Genomic DNA, 20,302 nt, shown 5'->3' with positions numbered 1-20,302 from the left:
CTGGTGGAGGAATTATCTTCTAGGGTTCTTTGTCTCAGGGTTTGGTACCACCATCAATCTAGTTGTATAAATTAAAAAAGTCACCTTTGATGTCATTTCCTCTTTTAACCTCTACAACATAATCTGTTGCCTTTTCTTGCCCATCTCCTTCAAACTATTACCAGAGCTGCTATTTTATACGTTTTTAATGGTTTATTAAGTATCTATTTTTCTTACAAGTCTAGAAGCTTGATGAAACTTGGGACCATCCCTTTCTGTTCATCCCAGTACAGCAGTTAGCAAATTGTGAGCCTTCAAATGTTTAAGGAGATAATGAGGACTTGATAATCTGTCTAGCTTTCATCCTATTTGTCATTTTTCCTGCTGACCCCACAAACAAGTTGTCTACTCCTGCTTTATTTCTTTCCCCAGCCTCCTTGAGGCAAAAGCTGGCTTCTGCCCTCAGCCTACTACTAAAAACTCCTTAACGGTCACTTGTGACCTCATTAATCATTAATCATTATTGTGGTGGTTCACATCGATAGTGTAGTGTTGCCTGAAGTCGAGGCCCTTATCTCAACCCTATGCCCTCTCCCTTGGTGAGATGATTGTTTTCATTTTATTTGACACCACCTTGCTGAAGGATGTGCCAGGTGGAAGTATTTTTTTCTTAAATACCACCTGGTTATTTACTATCATTGCCAAGTGCTCCTGGAGCGTATGCTTAGATAACAGCAAGAGGGGGAGGTGCTCACCCTTTCCCGAAGTACTTCCTAGTTAGGTAACTCTGCGCGCTTAGATCATTTTATTAGCTAAGTAGAAACCTGTGAAAGTAGACTGGCACCTCCCAAACCAGGATGCTTGCTGTTTTGCTGAGGTATAGAAAACAAGTCCTTTGTTGTATGGCTCATCAGATAAAAGGTCCCCCCAGCTGCCTCCTTGTGTCAGGGATTAGGGACGCCATTATAAACAGCAGTCCCTCAGCCATACACTTGTCATCGTTGAACTAAAAGAAAGTTTCAGACTATTTAACAAGCTGCTATCCCCATCCATTGTTTAATAGGCGTTAAACTTAACCAAATGCTCTCTCCCCTTTCAAACCTGCCCTTCTGTGTTTTGTTTTGCTTTCCCATCTCAGTAAGTATAGGACAACTCTCCTTTTCATGTCTTTACGTCCAAAACCTTAAAATCATCTTAGGTTCTTTTTCACAACCCATTTTCTATCAGCAAATTTTGCTGACCTCCTTCAGGAACACAGAGTCCAATGACTTGTAATCATCTCCATTACCTTAAACCACTCAACATTAAGCCATCATCTCTCTGCAGCCCACTGCAACAGCATAAGTGGTCTCCTTACCTTCACTCTTGCCCTCCACATGCTAACTAGAACAATCTTTTTTTTTTTTTTTTTAATCCTCACCCGAGGACATTTTTGCATTTTTTGTTCAGACAGAGCGGGAGGGAGAGAGAGGAAGAGAGAGAGAGAGAGAAACATTGATGTGAAAGGGACACATCGAGTGGCTGCCACCCGCACGACCGACCAGGGCCGGGGACAAACTGCAACCGAGGTACGCGCCCTTAGCGGGAACCGAACCCGGGTCTCTCAGGACCGCAGGCTGACGCTCTAACCGCTGAGCCAAACCGGCCAGGGCTAGAACAATCTTTTAAAAACACTCTTCTGCTGAAAACCCAATGGCTTTCCATCTCATGATTCTGCCGACTCTCAGCCTGTCAGGGGTCGTTGTTCCAACTCAAAGAACTACAAGCAAAGCTTGGAGTGAGGGGCAACATTGCAAGGGAGCAACTGTACTCGATCTCTGGATGCAACCCAATTTATTTTCTTAGCAGTTCCCTTGGTTACGGTGTGTTGTTAAACATTTCCTTGAGATAGCCTCTCTGCTGACCTTTCAGCCAAGCCCAGCATTCAGCTGCATCTGACTGTTTTCAGCCGCGATCCTTAGAACTAACACAGAAGCACCCTTGGGCAGTTTTCTAACCCTGTTTCTCCTCACACTGTCCTCAGCTAGCCAGGCCAAGAGAATGCGTACCTCAAGGTTACATTTTGTTCATCCACCAAACCCGCAACCCTACATAATTCTCCTCTATGTGGCTTACAGAGGCTTGTGTGATCTGGCCCTTCACTTTTTTTTTTTAATTCCTCACTTGAGGATATTTTTCTACTTATTATCAGATAGAGTGGGAGGGAGGGAGAGAGACAGAAACATTGATGTGATAGAGCCACATCGACTGGTTGCCTCCTGTATGACCCGACCAGGACTGGGACGAACCCCAACCGAGGTATGTGCTCTTGACTACAATTGGACCTGAGACGCATTGACCCTTGGGCCGATGCTCTAACCACTAAGCCAAACCGGCCAGGGCAAGCCCTTCACTTTTTGTCACACCAGAACACCTGCTCTCAAAATGTGGTCCTCTAGTCTGGATTGCCCTTTTCTCCCAGATCTTCATCATTAGATCCCTAGTTACCTAGAAAATGTCTTCCCTGATCACCTATTTAAAATAGCACTGTTCCCATCCACCTCTTTCTAAAGTAGAATGTCAAGAAAAAAAAAACACTAAATTAAAAAATGAATAAAATAGCACGTCTCATTTTTTCGTTTACCACTACCAGAAATAATATGTACTTGTTTGTTTGCTCACCCGAAACTCCCACCCCTAAATAAATTTCATGAAAGCAGGGACTTGGTGTTTGTTCACTGCTGTGTCCCTAATCCCTTAGACAGCGGTTGTCAACCTGTGGGTCGTGACCCCTTTGGGGGTCGAACGACCCTTTCACAGGGGTCGCCTGAGACCATCGGAAAACATATTTCCGATGGTCTTAGGAACTGAGACACCGCTCCTCTATCCGTCTCCAGGTGGGTCCGCCCACATGCAGATACGCCCACATACAACTTGAGGAACTGTGTTAAAGGGTCGTGGCATTAGGAAGGTTGAGAACCACTGCCTTAGAACAGTGCCTGGCACATGGCAGGCATTAATATAAATTTGTTGAATAAAGTGGTGTAATCTTAAACCTTCATTAGGCCAGCAACCTGAGAAAAAAGTTCACATTCCAAAGGTAAAAGAGTGAAGAGGCAGGAGTAGAGAGCAAACGGTTTATTTGGTAACAAGATGTAAAAGCGGAATTCTTAATTTCTTTTCTCGCCCTGGTGACTGAACTGTGACAGTCAACTGGATAGCAACACACAAGAATTCCCTTGCAGTCCTTGATTTTTTGCAGAAGTGCAAAGGTGCCTGAGTTGTGTGACTTGCAGTTATTTTCTACACAGATGTGCCAACTGTTGTGCTTTCCAATGTATCAGCAGTTACATTTTCCTTCTTGTCTTCAGGTTTCATAGCAGGAAACAGAAGTACTTCCTACAGGAGATAAAATGCATTTTGAAACTAAGAAACACTATTTTTTTCACAGCTATCCACCCATTCGTTTTTGCCTTTGGTTATTGTTACAACCAAAACCCAGAGATCTGTACATCCCAGATGTGTTCTTTAATTCAACTCAGTTTCTTTCAGTTATAGAGGATGCGAAAGAACACATGCCCAGCCAGTGTGGTTCAGTGGACTGAGTGTTGTCCCATGGACTGAGAGGTCCTGGTTCAATTCCCAGTCAGGGTACATGCCTGGGTTTGCCAGCTCGATCCCCAGTAGGGGGTGTGCAGGAGGCAGCTGATCCATGTTTCTGTCTCATATTGATGTTTCTATTTCTCTCCCTTCCTCTCTCTCTAAAGAGTCAACAAAACCTATTTTTAAAAAGGGGGTTGGATAACAAATTCTAGACCTAAAAGGGCTGACTTAAGTTAAATGTTAATGAATGTAGAGAGCTTAGCATGTTTCTTGGATCCTCAAAAAATAAATAGGGTCTCTAACAAATAAGTCTCTAACAAAAGGAATTAGTATTCCTTTTGCTTCAAATTCTGTAAGTTAGATGCTCTGATCTTCTGCCCGTGGCACTGCATATAACTCCTCTGCCTGCTTCTCCTCCCAGCCCAAAGCCTGCCCTTACTCTCTAGGCCCACCATGCCCCATGTCCGACAATGGAGTCTTCAAGGCAGTGTGTGCGTGGAGGGCTGCTATACCTTGATGTTATTGGAATCTGTGAGAAACATGGTGACTCGGTCAATGCCCATGCCCCAGCCAGCTGTGGGGGGCAGCCCGTATTCCAGGGCAGTGCAGAAGTTTTCGTCTATGAACATAGCCTCATCATCGCCAGCAGCCTTGGCCTAAAAGAGAAGAGAACCAAACAGTGACACTTGTTCTGGGCTGCATCATCTCTCAGTGTCTGAGTCAGCATGTTAAAACTCTCAGAGGGATGACCATTCCAGGGATGCCCTGCACACCCAGCACTTGCTGGGAACTGGGTTTCCTAGGAACTTCAGGCTGGAGCCTAGAGATCAGGACTAATGAAATCTACCGTGGAACACATGAACATTTCTCTGAAATGAAAACAGCTCCACTGCCTAAGGCTCTGCAAGCCCAGTGAGATGGATTTTCAGAGACTCTGATGATTCCCAAGATCCTCTTCTCATTTCCTGGAACTGCCTGTCAGTGGCAATGTTAGTGCAGGCAGCTGTGGGGGCTCTGTCTTCATTCATCTTTATCTGCCTCTCACCCTTAAGTCACTACAGTAAATGCACCATGAGAACAATTATAGTCTTGTTAGGCAAACATATTTTCAAGACAAGTGTCACACTCCCTACTTAGATGTTCATGCCTCAAGCTCCTCATATGTAGACATTCTAGGGCCAAACTAGTCAAGTTCTCAATCTTGAAATATGACTGCTTTCAGGGAAGCCTGTGACTTTATCCTTCATTCTGTTGAAGTCACCAAGAAATGCAGACAATGACACAGATCAGGGATCAAGCTGATTTCCTGGTGAGTACGGACACCGATGGAAATGTGCCTTTGTTCACTCTTCTTCCTTACCTTGGCCTGTTCTTCGAAAAGCTGCCGCTGCCTCATGGGGTCATTCAGCTCGGTGTAGGCATTGCATATTTCCTTCTTCATGACAAAAAGCTCAAAGCGCTCAGTTAGACCCTCTTTAGAGCGGTGCCTGGGAACAAGAGACCAAAGGGGAGGTTCACTAATAATCTAACATCTGGTACAAACATAAGTTTCTGAATTCCAATTGACTCAAAAAAGTGTTACTGAAGCCTACAATGAATTCTCAGCATCAAATCAGTTTGTAGAACAATGAGGAGGGTTGGAGAGAGAGACAAGGAAGTTCTAATAATTATCTTCGCAACAAACCTGTGTGGTAGGCGGTTACACTGAACCATACCTCCTGTAATCTGTCACATGGGCTCTGGGCTGCCCATATGACTTGCTTTGGCTAATGGGACAGCAGCAGAGGCTTTGATATGTTTGCACACTGGGGTTTGTCCTCTTGGAATGCTTCCTCTGAGAATGCAGCTGCTATATAAGAAAGTCCAAGGCTACGCTGTCAGAAAGGCACATGTGGAGGAGACACAAGGTGCCCTTGGCAGAGTTCCCAGTTGAAAAGAGCCACTTGAGTTACCCTAGCAAACACTATGTAGAGCAGAGAGATTATCCAATGAACTCAGGAAACCTTGAGAATTAATAAACTGTTTTATGCTACTAAGTTCTGGTTGTTATGCAGCAACAGGTAACTGACACCATGCTTTATCTTACCATTTTGCCAAAGGGCTCATTATCTGCGGGTGATCACAGATGAATGTAGGATTGATGCATGTCACTTCCAGGAACTCCCCAACAAGCTTAGTGAGAAAGAAAAGCAGAGCTAGAGATCCTTCTGAATGGCATTTTGATCGTCCCAGTCTGTGTGGAAGAGGATCAGCCTCCACCCATACCAACTCTTCAATGGCTAAGGATGAGCTAAGATAACATCCATAACTATTTTGCACAGAGTTCAGTACAGTAAAACTTGTTAATTCTCTTTATCTCTAGTTCACCTTCATGAGGAGCAGGGGGCTGGTTACTACTGGATGAGGGCATATACTAAAGTGCATGGCCTTTCACCTTATCAAGGAGTCTGGCTGTGGTCCGAGGTGGAGGGCATTCAATAGCTTTTGCCACACAGATATCATCAAGAATTTTGCGAGTTTCTGTAACACAAATGTACGAGTTAGGACAGAAGACATTACACTACCCCAGTAAACAAATATAAAAAGAGAACAGTGTGGGAAATGCTAGCCCTGACACAATCTAATTCAGAGCTAAACAGGAAGAAGGGGCATACAATGGAAGAGTGTAGCACTTTACCTTCAGTTTCGAAGAGGTTACTTTCTGGCAGCTTCGTCCCTAGGGCTTTCTCAAGCTCCTCTACCATGCAGATTTTCCGAAAGGGTGGGGTGAAGTCAATCTCGTAGGCTTGGCCCTCTGGGCCATCAGGATGGTAAGTGACCTTGTAACTGCCTGTAATGTGCTTTACCATCCCTGGGAAAGAAATCTCATTTAAAGAGGACCAATGGAAGTCCTCCTGAAAGCAGCACACTAGTCCCTCAAGACTCTTGTGAAAAACAAAGGAAGCGGGAGGGGTCACCTGAAATCATCTTCTCTGTGATTTCCATGAGATCATGATAGTCTGCGTAGGCCATGTAAAACTCACAGGTGGTGAACTCAGGATTGTGAGTCATATCTATTCCTTCATTCCGGAACTGGCGTCCAATTTCATAAACCCGGTCAATGCCACCAACCACCAGCATCTAACAACACATGGCATGGTCTTGGTGGTTAATCTTGTCTTAATGGCTCTGGAAAGTTCCTTTCTATAAAAGCTATAACTTGGTTTTTACAGCTCAGGCATGATCTCAGGTCCCAACCTAAATGCTGAGCACCCTATTTTCTTTAATCACTCATTTTGGCTGCCCAGCACCTCTGCATACTGTTCCTTTGTATGGGACGTCCCCCCCTTCTTGTGAGTGTGAGTCTCCCCAAGAAAGAAGCCTCTGTTCAGGTTAGGATGCAGACACATGACCAAAGCTCTCCACTACTCAGACACAACCACGAGACTTCAACAAGGAAGCTACTGAAAGATGTAGGTATTGCACAGAATTCCTTCTGGCCAAGGGCGACAGAGATCTAGCTTTTAGAGGTAGTAACTGTAGAAGTCCTAAGGGCAGTGACCTGTGCCTAGTGCCAGGGTTATGAGCTGTGGTAACTGGCTTGTAAAAAAATACTGGGTTCGCCCTGGCCGGTTTGGCTCAGCGGTTAGAGCATCAGCCTGCGGTCCAGAGACCGGGGTTCGGTTCCTGCTAAGGGCATGTACCTTGGCTGCAGTTTGTCCCCGGCCCTGGTTGGGTCGTGTGGGTGGTGGCCACTCGATGTGTCCCTTTCACATCGATGCTTCTCTCTCTTCCTCTCTCTCCTTCCTGCTCTATCTGAGTAAAGAATGGAAAAGTGTCCTCGGGTGAGGATAAAAAAAAAAGAAAATACTGGGTTCTCCAATGGGATGATCTTAGAGTGGACTCAGGACCCTTATCATGTGGTCTCCAAGCCCGATTCTCTGATCCTCCTGGAAAACTGTGAGCTTCTGCATATATTTTAATACATTTTTCTTTTGCTTAAATTAGTTGTAAGAGATTTTGTTGTTTGCAACTAAGAATCTTGAATGACAGCCTTTATATTTACTGTGGTGATCTGAAGATAGTTACTTCAAACTTCTAGAGAGACTAAGTTCTTTCTTCTACAAAAGACTAAAATAAAATCTAATTCAAGGAGAACTATTAAAGTACGTATAATGAAAACCAAAGTACATCAGGAGGATCTGTACGCCTAGGAAAGATCCATTTGCCCCCTGACCTGTAATTCTCTACTGATCTTGTAGCGAAATTCTATAAGTGTAACACTCACAAGCCCGACAAATTAGAATGTCCTCCTGGATATTTTACCCTCATTATTGCTCTTATTTCTGGAGTATACCCATCTAGACAATGTTTTTCCAGCATATTGCTTCTCTAGGGGAACAGACCATCTTATTCTTGATTACCTTATGGTAGAGTTCTGGAGCAATTCTCATATATAAATTCATGTCCAGCTCATTGTGGTAGGTGATAAAAGGCTTGGCCACAGCTCCCCCTGGGATGATGTTCATCATGGGAGTTTCAATCTAAAGGACAGGGAGACACATTTTGTCCTCAGAGGTGTCAAAGCAGAGGCCTTGGGGGAAAGCTCATGCTATATATCCCCAAGTAAAAGGTAAGTTCAATAGTAATGTACAAGTGCTTGACAAAAAAGTAGATAGCTTGATTTTCCAAATAATACCAAACACCATTAACATATTACAACAGTTCTTTGAATAATATTTTGTTAATGTTAATTATAACAATGAAATGCTATTGGAACTTAACTCTTGTTTATAGCAATCAGCCTATGGTAAAACATTTCATTATATGTTGTTTGGCTTAAAACAGCAGAATCTACTGACGACATTAAGGGAGGATTTACTGTACCATAAACTTTCACAGGCTGTAAGTGGAATTCTAAATGGGGAATAGGTTTTCTTGAGTGTAATTTATTCAATTTTGTAACATCTATTAAAAATTAACTGCTTAGCCCAGCCAGTGTGGCTCAGTGGTTGAATGTCGATTCATGCACCAAGAGATCGCTGGTGTGATACCTGGTCAGGGAACATGCCCAAGTTGTGGGCCTGATCCCCAGTGGGGGCTGCCAGTCGCTGTTCTCTCTCATGGATGTTTCTCTCTCTCTCTCTCCCTCCCTCTCTCTCTAAAAATCAATAAAGAAAAAAAAAGTTAACTGCTAGGGGCTGGTCACCAAAAAGACCAAGAGCTTGATTTGAGGGCTAAAATCTCTAGCTTTCTGACCTCCAAGGAGGGGAGATGGACTGGAGTTTGAGTTTGGTCACATGGCCAATGATTAAATCAATTGTGCACACGTAATGAAGCCTCAGTGAAAACTCGAGACACTGAAGTTTGGGGGAGCTTCCCAGTTGGTGAACATATCAATGTACCAGGAAGGTGATGTGCCCTGACTCCAAAGGGACAAGGCATGGAAGCTCCATGTCTGGAACGTTTCTAGACCTTGCCCTATGTGTACCCTTTAAAATAAGAATGTAAGTATCGCGGAAAAAAAATTTAACTGCTTATATCCTTTGACTTAGTTATTCCACTTCTAGAAATTCATCCTACAGAAACACTTGCACACAGATGTATTATAAAACTGTACACCTGAAACCTGTATAATTTTATTAACCAAGGTCACCCCAATAAATTCAATAAAAAACATCACTTGCACATAAGCACAAAGATGTTCACTGAAACATTACAGAAAAAAATCAGAAACTTAGAGAAAGAGACATATGCAAAGGGTTCCAAAATATATTAGGTGGGGAAAAAAACCCTAAAACAGGTCCATCATAATAAACATACTGTGACTTCATTTATATTTAAAGAAAAAAATAAAACCTTTCTAAAACATCTACCCCATCAGCAACAGGCATAAGTGTATAAGTATATAGCATTGTAAATGGAGGGGAAGGATATGTATCAAACATGTTTGGGGAGGGAAGTTAGTTGGGAGAAATAAAAGGGGACTTTCAGTTTTTCCTCTATTTATTTTTTTATTGTTTGAATTTGTTTTATAGTAACATGCACTCAACTTTCTCATACAGTTAAAAAACATGTTTTAAAAATGTTTTTCTTGCTCAGCTGGTGTGGCTCAGTGGACTGAGCATCATCCCATGAATGGAGAGGTCCCGGTTCAATTCCCAGTTAGGGACCATGCCTGGGTTGTGGACTTGATCCCCCAGTAGGGGGCGTGCAGGAGGCAGCTGATCGATGTTTCTTTTTCTTTTTTTTTTAAATCCTCACCTGAGGACATTTTTCAATTTTTTTGTTCAGAGTGGGAGAAGGAGAGAGAGAAACATGGACGCAAAAGGGACACATCGAGTGGCTGCCTCCTGTATGACCCAACCAGGGCTGGGGACAAACTGCAACTGAGGTATATGCCCTTAGCAGGAACTGAACCCAGGTCTCTCTGGATCGCAGGCTGACGCTCTAACCGCTGAGCCAAACCGGCCAGGGCTGATCGATGTTTCTCTCTCTCTCTCTAAAAAATCAATAGAAACATTAAAAAATAAAGAAGTAAAAATAAAAAGGACACAGTTGTTGAAAAAAATGTTTTAAAAAAAATTTTTTTTAGTTTAAATTAAAAACAATGTTAATGCTACAGAAAAGCAAAATGAGTTGATAACACATTGAATGTGGTATCATTACTGTGTGGATGGCCCTACCTTTGTCCTTTATCTTAGAAGTCAGGTCCTGCCTTCCTAATCAGGGCACTAAGTAAACAAGATGGTACAAAGATGCTGGCAATAAAGGGGTCATTGAGCATGAAGGATATTGACACAGGACATGCCTTGGAAAAGGGAAGGGAAGGAACAATAAAAGTCAAGCATAGCAAGGCAGCCTATCTGTCAGGAACTCTCCATCACCTCTAGGAATCCCAACTCATCCAAGAAACTTCTTATATACGTGATGATCTTAGAGCGGATGATAAATTTCTGCCTCACAAAGTCATTCAGGATCAAGTCCAAGTATCTCTGACGATATCGTGTTTCCTAAACCAAAAGCAACAGAGATCACTAACATGTCTGATTCAGTGTTATAATAAACCACAGCTTTGGGGGGGGCGGGTCACAAGAACTTACCTTGTCTTTGAGGCCAAAGTGAAGATGAGGTAACATATGCAAGCAAGGAGATAGCAGTGTGATCTCATAGGGAATGATGCTCAGCTCACCCTTCTTGGTTTTTCCAGGATTCCCCTGAACTCCAATTATGTCTCCCCGACGCAGTTTGTTATTGATACGAATAAATTCTTCTTCTGATTTATAATTCCTGATTAAAAGGAAAATATAATTCAATATACAATATTACAAATTAAAAGTGACCACTGGTTTACTCTGGAAACCTCACTAAATTGTTAATGCCTAGTTAATGTGAGCTCAAGAAAAATCTGATTCAAGATCAACTATCAAAAACTATTTTCTTTATTTTTATTTTTTAATCTTCACCTCAGGACATTTTTTCCATTGATTTTGGGGGTGGGGTGGGGGGTATAAACATCGATGTGAGAGACACATTGATTGGTTGCCTTCCACAGGAGCCCGGACTGGGGCCGGGGATCGAACTTGCAACCCAGGTATGTGCCTTTGACCGGAAATCAAATCCAGGACCCTTTGGTGCAGGGTCGATGCTCTAACCATTGAACCACACCACCCAGGGCAAAAAGTATTATCTTTTACTTGCTACACAACCCAAGAGCAGCCTTTATTCTCCAGATGACCACATGCCCTTTTTTATTCTCTGTAGAGCTTTACCCAGCGATACCCTTCTTTTTCTAACCTTAAATACCAAGGGGGAAAAGAAGACCACATGGGACTTTATCCCCAAATGTGTTGTTCTGGTCTAACCTAGAAACCATATATATAATTGGATATCTCTATACCTAGAATTGGCCATGACTTGCAACTTGACCCCCTCTCCTCGAAGGTCATAGAAGATGAGCTTTCCCCCAGAAGCTCTTTTGGCATGGATCCTACCTAGAAAAAGAACAGCAAAAATATTGACTGATAGAACCAGAAGCCATTTCACATCAGTGCCAAAAAAGCTCCCTCTGCATTTTTTGTCTGGGCACAACATAAACCAGAACAATTTGATTTTAGCCATAGGCCTAAGCCCTGCCTTAGTGTTCATGACAATGTTAGACCCCCATTTCAACCATGTGCAGGACGTGCAGGAAGATCTGACTTTGGATCTTCCTGAACTCTCACATAAAAATAGAATGTACGACAGGCAAGGCCAAAAAGTTACTGACAGGATTTACAACAAAATTATGTGGGAAGATATTCATAAGAATCCCCAACTACAAGCAATAAGGTAAATCACCAAGAGCTCCAACATCACTATGTGGGATGTAATGGGGTGTCCAATGGGTCTGAAAACTGAAAATCTCCTAACAGTTATAGGTATTCACTGGAGAAAGTGGCAGGCTAAATGGCAGATAGCAGACATACCAGTGGGTACAGTCAGCCCTTGTTTATCGTGGTTAATCAGTTCTAGACTCTACCACGATAAATAAATTTCCACGAAGTAGGATTCTTTATTTATATAGTTGTCCCTCGCCACTTCACACTTAGACTTTCAGGGCTTCACCCTATCGTAGTTTTTTTCAAATATTACATTTGAAAAAACCGACTATATTTTAAAAAACCGTGATAGAGTGAAGCTGTGAAGAAAAAACTGCAATAGAGTGAAGCCACGAAAGTCGAAGCGCGAAGTGTCAAGGGACAACTGTATAATGGGCTGCATTGAGGTGTAGGGGATGAAGATGTTTAGTGTAGCCCCCAGGAACTCTCTAAATTTAACAGCCAGAGGTCTCTTCTAGGACAAGGCCCCCAAAACTGAGTAAGACCAGGGAAACAGAAAAAGGAAAGAGAAGGTCTAGCAAAAACGAAGGGGAAAGAGAGCGTGGAAATCTCAGAAAGCAAGCTGCTATATTTCTGAATACTTCACTAAAATAGAAGAGGGAGCTCAGTGAAGTTGGAGTCTTCCTACCTGCCACCTTTAAGGTAATGTCACTCAGGTGGTCCCCAGGCTGCAGGTGGCTGTATTCTTGGATGAAGTGACTGAGCGAGATGTCTACATGGAACTTGTGTGGGTATGGGTCATCCCCACTGACCTTTAGTTGGTGGACTGCTTGGCTGCGGATCTTGTAGTATTGCTTTAACCCAAAACACAGAAACCAAAATGAAAATGTCTTTGAGAAGTATAACCTGATCAGACCATTGGCCCATCTAGCAGAATACGATATTGTGCCTCAGAGTGGCCCCAATACACTGAGGTTTCTTTAACTACCCCCACCCTAATACCCTTGATATCACAGGATTGGATATGGAGTGAGATTTGCACTTAAAAGCAAGATTCAACAAATAGAAAAATTGGAGTTCTGCCTAAAATAATAAGCCCAATTGGTACAGGTGGCCTTGGTTACCACTTTTGTGGACATACATGCATCATGGTGAGTCACTTAACTCCATTCCCGCTTTCTCACTCACATCAGACTTTTCCCTAAGGGAGGCCCATGGGGCCTGGAGAAAGTTAAAATAGGGACATTCTATAGCAGGGGACAGCAAACTTTTCCTGATGCAACTACTCAACTCTGCTGTTGTAGTTTGAAAGCAGCATTAGACATTTCTTTTTTTTGGTATGTGCCCCTAGCGGGAACCGAACCCAGGACTCTATGGTCCTCAGGCCGACACTCCAACCGCTGAGCCAAACCGGCCAGGGCGAGCTTTAGACATTTCTTAAAACATGAGCATGGTTGTGTTCTAATACAATTTTACTTATAATACCAGAGAGGAGGGACCAGGGGGAGTGGATCTGGCCTGCAGGCCACTTTTCAACAATCTCTGGTCTAAAGAATACCCTAGTCCATCTTTAGGGGAACACTTTTTCTGGGGCTGCATTAAAGGCCCAGCAGTTCCAAGGAAGATTAATCAGTTACTTTGAAGTCACTAGATTCTCCTAAATGCCTATTGACAGTTGATTAGAAAAATGCTCAGGGCCTGTGCTTTTGACCAGATTGAGTGGCAGGTTCTCCTTCATCCTTTTGCAGTGACTTAGGGCCCAGTGGCTGTTCCAGTTCCTATTTTATCTTCTTAGTCATTGGTTCCCAGGGATTTGCCAGAAGCCCCATCTAAAGCTTCCCTGTGCCCAGCCAGGGTGGAGGTCCAGGGGACTCACGTTTGGGTCCAGGCTCTCCTCCTCGGCACCCACATCATTGTCAGTGGTGTGGTTGGTGGCAGTAGCATTGGCCTGGCTTAGCTGTTTCTCACTGAGCTCCTTCTGCTTGGCCTCCTTCTCTGCTACTTTCTTCTCAGCTTTCAGGCGTCTCTTTAGCTCACTGTTGGGAAGATGAAAATGTTCAATGCAACAGCTGCCTGAAGAATCTTCTATTATGTTCTGCCCCATAGACACTTGTCAAAAACACGAACAGCCTGGGGGAAATGATCTTGCTCAGTTCTCTACCCCCACTTCTAGTCTCGTGATCACTGAACTCTATACCTGTGAGGGACACAGGAGAAAATAAATTTAGAATAAAGATGTGAAAGTTCTTGTCTGGCCTGTGTGGCTCAGTGGTTGAGCGTCGACCCATGCACCAAGAGGTCGCCAGTTCGATTCCTGGTCAGGGCACATGTCTAGGTTGTGGGCCTGATCCCCAGTGTGGGGCATGCAGAAGGCAGCCAGTTAATGTTCTCTCTCATCGATGTTTCTATCTTTCTCTCCCTCTCCTTTCCTCTCTCTAAAAATTAATAAAGAAAAAAATTAATTAAAAAAATGTGAAAGTTCTTTCTCAGTATGTGCTTTCCAGTCTGAGGTCAATGGCAAAGAAAAATCCTACATATTAGTTTATATTTAGAATAGAAAAACAGGTTTTCTAGAAAAATCAATCAGCAAGATAGGTTTTTCTCAAGCTAATTAGTCTAGGGAGCCCCTTGAGGCCAAGGTCTAAATCTTAGCTGTCTACTACCTATCCTTTGTAGAATATTAGTTCCTTGAGTACCAGATCTGATATAAGGCAACATTTCCAGCTCTGTCTGCCACCCCTCCCGACCCCTCCAAGGAGTGGGTTAATCTGGAGTAGGGAAGGGTGGCTCTTCAGAGTTCAAGGAGATACTCCACTGATAATCTCTCCCTCAGCATTGATCAATGTACTGACAATGGCCTTGAACATAAATCTCACTCTGCCCACTGAAGCCTGGCTCTGACAACAAACTGGTGGAACAGTATACAAAGTGGCATAGTATAGTGGGCAATATACTGTCTTTGGAGTCAGATTCCCTAGGAATAAATTCTGACACACCGACCTATCAATTATGTAACCTTGGACAAGTGACTTAACTTCTCTCCATCTTGTAAAATGGATGATATCCCCTGCCCCAAATATTATAGTGAGGATTGAGATAATATATGTAAAGAGATGACCTTGTCCCTAGCATGTAGTAAGCATACAAACATGAGCTATTAAGGTATCCCTCACTATGTTAACCCTTTACTATCTGTACCCAGGACAGAAACTTTATAGATTTGGTCAAATCCCTTACTACCTACTCTTGGTTCTTGTCACCTGAGACTCAAAAAGTAAAGCAATTCACATATCTCGGTATCCCTTATGATTTGAAACCTTATTATGTGAATCCAAAAACCAAATAGATTGGGGAGAGAGGGATACCCTCTTATTCAAATAGAATTGATCATTCTTTCAAACCACCAATGTTAATAGCATGCCGGCACTACTGTGCTGTAATTCAGTTAGGGGGCATCTAATCCTATCTAGTTCTTCCTAGCATTAATATAATAAACCCATTCAACCAGGTGTTGCTCTTTAAACCAAATCAATCCTAAGAATAATCCAAAAAGGTCCTGGGGATAGAAATAAGACTGGAAACTAGCCCTGGCTGGTTTGGCTCAGTGGTTGAGCTTTGGCCCTTGGACCGAGGGGTCTTAGGTTCAATTCCCGATCAAGGCCATGTAGCTGGGTTGCAGGTTTGATCCCCAGCCCTAGTTGGGTCACGTGGGAGGCAACTGGTCGATGTGTCTTTCTCACATCAATGTTTTCCTTTCCTTTCCCACCCTCCCTCCCTCCCTCCCTCTCTAAAGCTCAATGGTAGAATATTCTTGGGTGAGGATTAATAACAACCAAAGAAGACTGGAAACCAAATTAATCCCAGGAACAAACAAATTCCAGAAAGACAGGAAAGGGAAAAGAATCTGAACTAGAAATTCTTTTTTTCTTTAAATCCTCACCTGAGGATATTTTTCCATTAATTTTACTGATGGGGGGGGGGGGCGGGGGCGGGGAGACCACGTGAGAGAGAAACATCCATGTGAGAGAAACACACTGACCAGCTGCCTCACGCACAGCCTGGGTCAGAGCCAGGGCCAGGAACGGAACCGCAATCAAGGTACATGCCCTTGACTGGAATTGAATCCACAATTCTTTGGTCCATGGCCTATGCCCTAACCGCTGAGCCAAACAGGCCAGGGCATAGAAATTCTTTATTAATACAAGGGTTTTGTTTTAGCACTGTTCTAAATAAGACCCACAAGTCATTTCAAGAATTTAAGGACAGCCCTGGCCGGTTTGGCTCAGCGCCTGGAGCGTTGGTCTGCAGACCAGAGACCCGGGTTCGGTTCCCACTAGGGGCACGTACCAAAAAAAAGAATTTAAGGACAGGAAATATGAATTTATTAAAGAGAAAATGAGAAAGGACTATTGGTTTTGGTAGCAGGACTCTTTGTTTCCTTAGCAACAAGTCCAAAGACTTAGAGGCTTAACAGAAAAGGACCCAAGTGAGGGGAGGACTTTTGCTCCCTGAACAGTAAAGAAGGTAATGAGCACCAACCTTCTTTTATTAGAAAGTGGCTTGTCCTTGTGAAGCGCTGTGAAAGGAGCAAGTGGACCCAGTCGCAGCAGTTCCCTCTGCCCCCATTGTGCCCAGGAGGTTTGGCGCAGGGACCCCCTAACAAGCCTTACAGCAGCTTGCGTCAACATGGCAGAACACCCTGGAACTAATGATTACCACCACCTAACAGGAAACACAGAGATGTGGTATCAGATGGGACAGACAGTATACATAAACCCAACCAGCACTCTTATTCTTATGGGTTGGGGGGGATGCAAAACCTTTTAGTGTCCCATTTTATTTAAGACTCTCTTAACTGACAACGGCCCCTACCACTCACTCTGCTGCAACTGGAACTGACAATGTTCTCAGTCCTGACTATGGTAAAAAGATGCATATCTGGGGTCAAAAGTCAACAGCAATAGCTTACAGGTAGAAATGATGGCAACATTCTAGAAAATTGGAGACAGGACCGTAAACAGTGTTTCTGAAGCCCCTAACATGTGCTTTTTCTCTCTTGGCACTGGAAAGCATTATATAATGTCACTGTCAATCGCAAACTCTACATGAAGCTAAAAGCAAGCCACACAGAAGCACTTGAGTCAAAGATAAGACTTGTTAAGAGCTCTAGGAATAGGAAGAAAGGAAAATGTCAGGAAGAGTTTTAAGCTACATTATGTTTATACTTTAACACCAGAAGGAAACAGAATTACAGGGATCATGTTCTTTATTGTATTCAAACAAATTTGGCCTTTCATCTGGAAATCAGTCATCTGTCAGGCAGCCCATCTGTTTTTAAACTTGGAGAAAATAACTGGCATAAAATGGTGCTCACAATAGATTCAGACCAAGGATGTTCCAAGAACAAGAAACAAGAAAATATTAACATTACTTTAGTCTATGGGCACTAGAGGAATTACATGCCATCAATAGCAGATTCTTTTACAATGTGAGGTATGGTGCAGTCAGTATAAAGAGCTTGGGCTGCCCTGGCCAGTGTGGCTCAGCGGTTAGAGCGTCAGCCCGCAGACCAGAGAGTCCCGGGTTCAGTTCCCGCTAAGGGCATGTACCTTGGTTGCAGTTTGTCCCAGGCCCTGGTTGGGGTTGTGTGGGTGGCAACCACTCGATGTGTCTCTCTCACATTGATGTTTCTTTCTCTCTTCCTCCCTCTCTCCTTCCGGCTCTATCTGAAGGTAAATGGAAAAAAAAAAAAAAAGTACTCAAGTGAGGATAAAAAAAAAAAGAGCTTGGGCTGTGGAGTTTGATGTTAGATTTCTACTCCAGAGCTTTGGATCAGTGATAGACTGTACTTTAGTTATGCACAATTCAGCAATGTATGTAATCACCCTCAGTCTATTAAGTTGAAAAATGGACACCTGCAAAGTTATTACTGAGATTAGAGAAAATGTTTGTATAGTTCCAGCACAGTGCCTGACACATAAAAGCTACTTTAAAAAATGGTAGATACGCCCCAGCTCATGTGGCTCAGCAGTTGGAGCATTGGCCTGTGGACCAGAGAGTCCTGGGTTCGGTTCCCGCTAGGGGCACATACCAAAAAAAAAAAAAAAGGTAGATATGACTATCTAAGAAAAGTCAGTAGAAAGAAACTGGCCAATTTCATTAGTTTACCTTAAAATCGTACTTTCAACCGAAGACCTTGCTTAGGAAGCATTTGTGATCTACAACTCTAAAATTCAATTACTAATGTAACAGATCAAAGCCCAATTGATCTTCCCAAAGGCAGAAGTCTAAGACTGGGTTCCAAACATAGAGATCTATCAGATACTCTCAGGACAATATATTAGGATGCTATCAAACCATACATTTAGATATTTCTTTTCTCATTTTTCAAGAATAAACCCAGAGACACAAAAGGAAACATTTTTACTAGCTGAGTACAATTCTGTCAGGGTTCAGCAAGAGAATGGAGCCCTATGCACTAAAACAGCCATTGCATGTCATGACTACTTCTCACCTATGCTTCTGGAATGGTTTTATTTATTTTATGTACAATCCTTGTTAGTACTGAAAAAAGTCACTCAAATCATTGCCTATGCTCTGTTAAGAACCCTGGTTAAGAGGGAGTGTAGTATGTAGAGAATATAAGACACAGTTAAAAAGAGTGACTAATCTTTACTTACTTATATTTACCTTCACATCCCAAGGATTTGGGGTGCTTAACAAAATTATATCCAGCAATGCTAAGTGCAGCTGACTAAGACAGTTCCTACTGTTAGACATTGGTCATTCCCTCAGTACTCACAGATCCTTTGAATAACTCATATGGACAGGTGCACGACACAGTTTTAGAACTGATAGCTCTATTTTAAAAAATGTTATTTACTGAAACACCAATCAGAAAGAATATATGTACCCCTATGTTCATAGCTGCACTATTTACAATCGCTAAGATTTGGAAACAACCCAAGTGTCCATCAGTAGATGAGTGAATAAAAAAGCTGTGGTACATGTACACAATGGAAAACTATGCAGCTGTAAAAAAGAAAGATCTCTTATCCTTTGAGACGGCATGGAAGGACCAGGAGAGTATTATGCTAAGCGAAACAAGCCAAGCAGAGAAAGACAAATATCACATGACCTCACTTATTTGTGGAATATAATGAACTAAACAAACTGCTGAACAAAATCAACCCAGAAAGCCTCAGAGAAGGGGGGGTTGGGGGGAAGAGATAAACCACAGAACTAACAGGCATGTATTCATGACCAGTGAACATAGACAACAAAGTTGGGGATGGGGGGGAGGGGGGGAAGGAGTGTGTCAATGGGGGAAAAATGAGAAACATCTGTAACAAAAACAAACTAAACAAAAAAAAAAAGTGGTGAAAAAAACATTAACCCAGAGACATAGAGGTGGGGTACAGACCTCAGAAGAGGGGGGTTGGGGGGAGGAGAGATAAACCAAAGAACTTACATGCATGTGTGCATGACCAATGAACATAGACAACAAAGCTGGGGATGGGGGGAGGGGAGAAGGGGAGGAGGGTGTCAATGGGGGAAAAATGAAAAACATCTGTAACAAAAACAAATTAATAAATAAAAAATAAATTTAAAAAATGTTACTTACTGATTGATTTTAGAGAGAGGAGGGGATGCAGAGGGAGAGGGAGGGAGAGCGGGGGGTGGGTGGGAGAAGGAAAGTGGGGAAAGACTGAGAGAGAGGGGAGGAAAGAGGGGGAGAGAAGCATCGATTTGTTGTTCCACCCATCCATGCTTTCATTCACTTGTTGATTCTTCTATGTGCCCTTACCAGGGATGAAACCCACAACCTTGGCATATGGGGATGATGCTCTAACCAACTGATTTACCCGGCCAGGGCTACAACTGGCTTTAATACGTAAGGCCATAATTCAGAATGGCCTTAGTGAAGCCAAGAAAAATTAAGGTCTTTCTGAAAAGCTAGGGTATGTAACATTCCTCCAGCCTCCTTATTGTGGCGTGGCTCCATATTAAAAGAACACATTTCTCATAGGGAGGGAACGGAAGGAGTAAGTTTCGCTTTCTAGTTTCTCTTTCCAGTCACCTTTCAGTTCTCTGGATTCTCTTATTCCAGGAGTCCGAAAGGTAGGGACCCCACCAGCCCCAGACCCCGGGGCACCCTGGGGAATGTAGTTTCGGGGCGTGGCGGCTACGACCCCGCGCGTCCGAACCACGCCAACCAGCAGAAAGGCCCCAGGCATGGCCGCCTCGGCCGGAGCCTAGAGAAACTTCGTAGCCCGGATTCTCCGGCTGCAAGGGCCTTGATGACCCGCAGTATCACTTACTTTTTGCTCAGTTTTGGCTCGCCCCCGTCCACACTCACGTTGGGAACCTGCACCGTGGCCATCTCTCCCGAGGCCCGAACTGAAAGGACTGAGGTCGTACCGCAATTTCCAGGTCGCGGC

General features: G+C 43.3%; 1 protein-coding gene across 2 annotated transcripts; it reads right to left on the bottom strand.

Annotated features, from left to right (window-relative positions):
* Positions 1-3,087: 3,087 nt before the first annotated feature.
* On the bottom strand, positions 3,088-20,286 carry KARS1 (lysyl-tRNA synthetase 1). Of its 2 annotated transcripts, XM_036275352.1 has the most exons (15): positions 20,183-20,279; positions 16,401-16,583; positions 13,738-13,897; positions 12,550-12,715; positions 11,441-11,534; positions 10,644-10,830; positions 10,428-10,553; positions 7,965-8,084; positions 6,519-6,681; positions 6,239-6,412; positions 5,996-6,081; positions 5,648-5,733; positions 4,922-5,048; positions 4,074-4,217; positions 3,088-3,357 (listed from the first exon to the last, which is right to left on the bottom strand). In XM_036275352.1, exons 2-15 carry the CDS (start codon positions 16,547-16,549, stop codon positions 3,262-3,264), a joined length of 1,878 nt encoding a protein of 625 aa, XP_036131245.1. In that variant the 5' UTR covers positions 16,550-16,583; positions 20,183-20,279; the 3' UTR covers positions 3,088-3,261. The 2 variants fall into 2 exon arrangements, with proteins under 2 accessions (XP_036131245.1, XP_036131247.1); XM_036275354.1 differs by lacking the exon at positions 16,401-16,583 and having other exon boundaries at positions 3,100-3,357; positions 20,183-20,286.
* Positions 20,287-20,302: the final 16 nt, after the last annotated feature.

Source organism: Molossus molossus, unplaced genomic scaffold, assembly GCF_014108415.1.
Source record: "Molossus molossus isolate mMolMol1 unplaced genomic scaffold, mMolMol1.p scaffold_m16_p_21, whole genome shotgun sequence".
In the NCBI taxonomy this organism is placed as follows: domain Eukaryota; kingdom Metazoa; phylum Chordata; class Mammalia; order Chiroptera; family Molossidae; genus Molossus; species Molossus molossus.
Note: the sequence above shows the minus strand (reverse complement) of the source record. Positions and strands in the feature narration are given on the sequence as shown.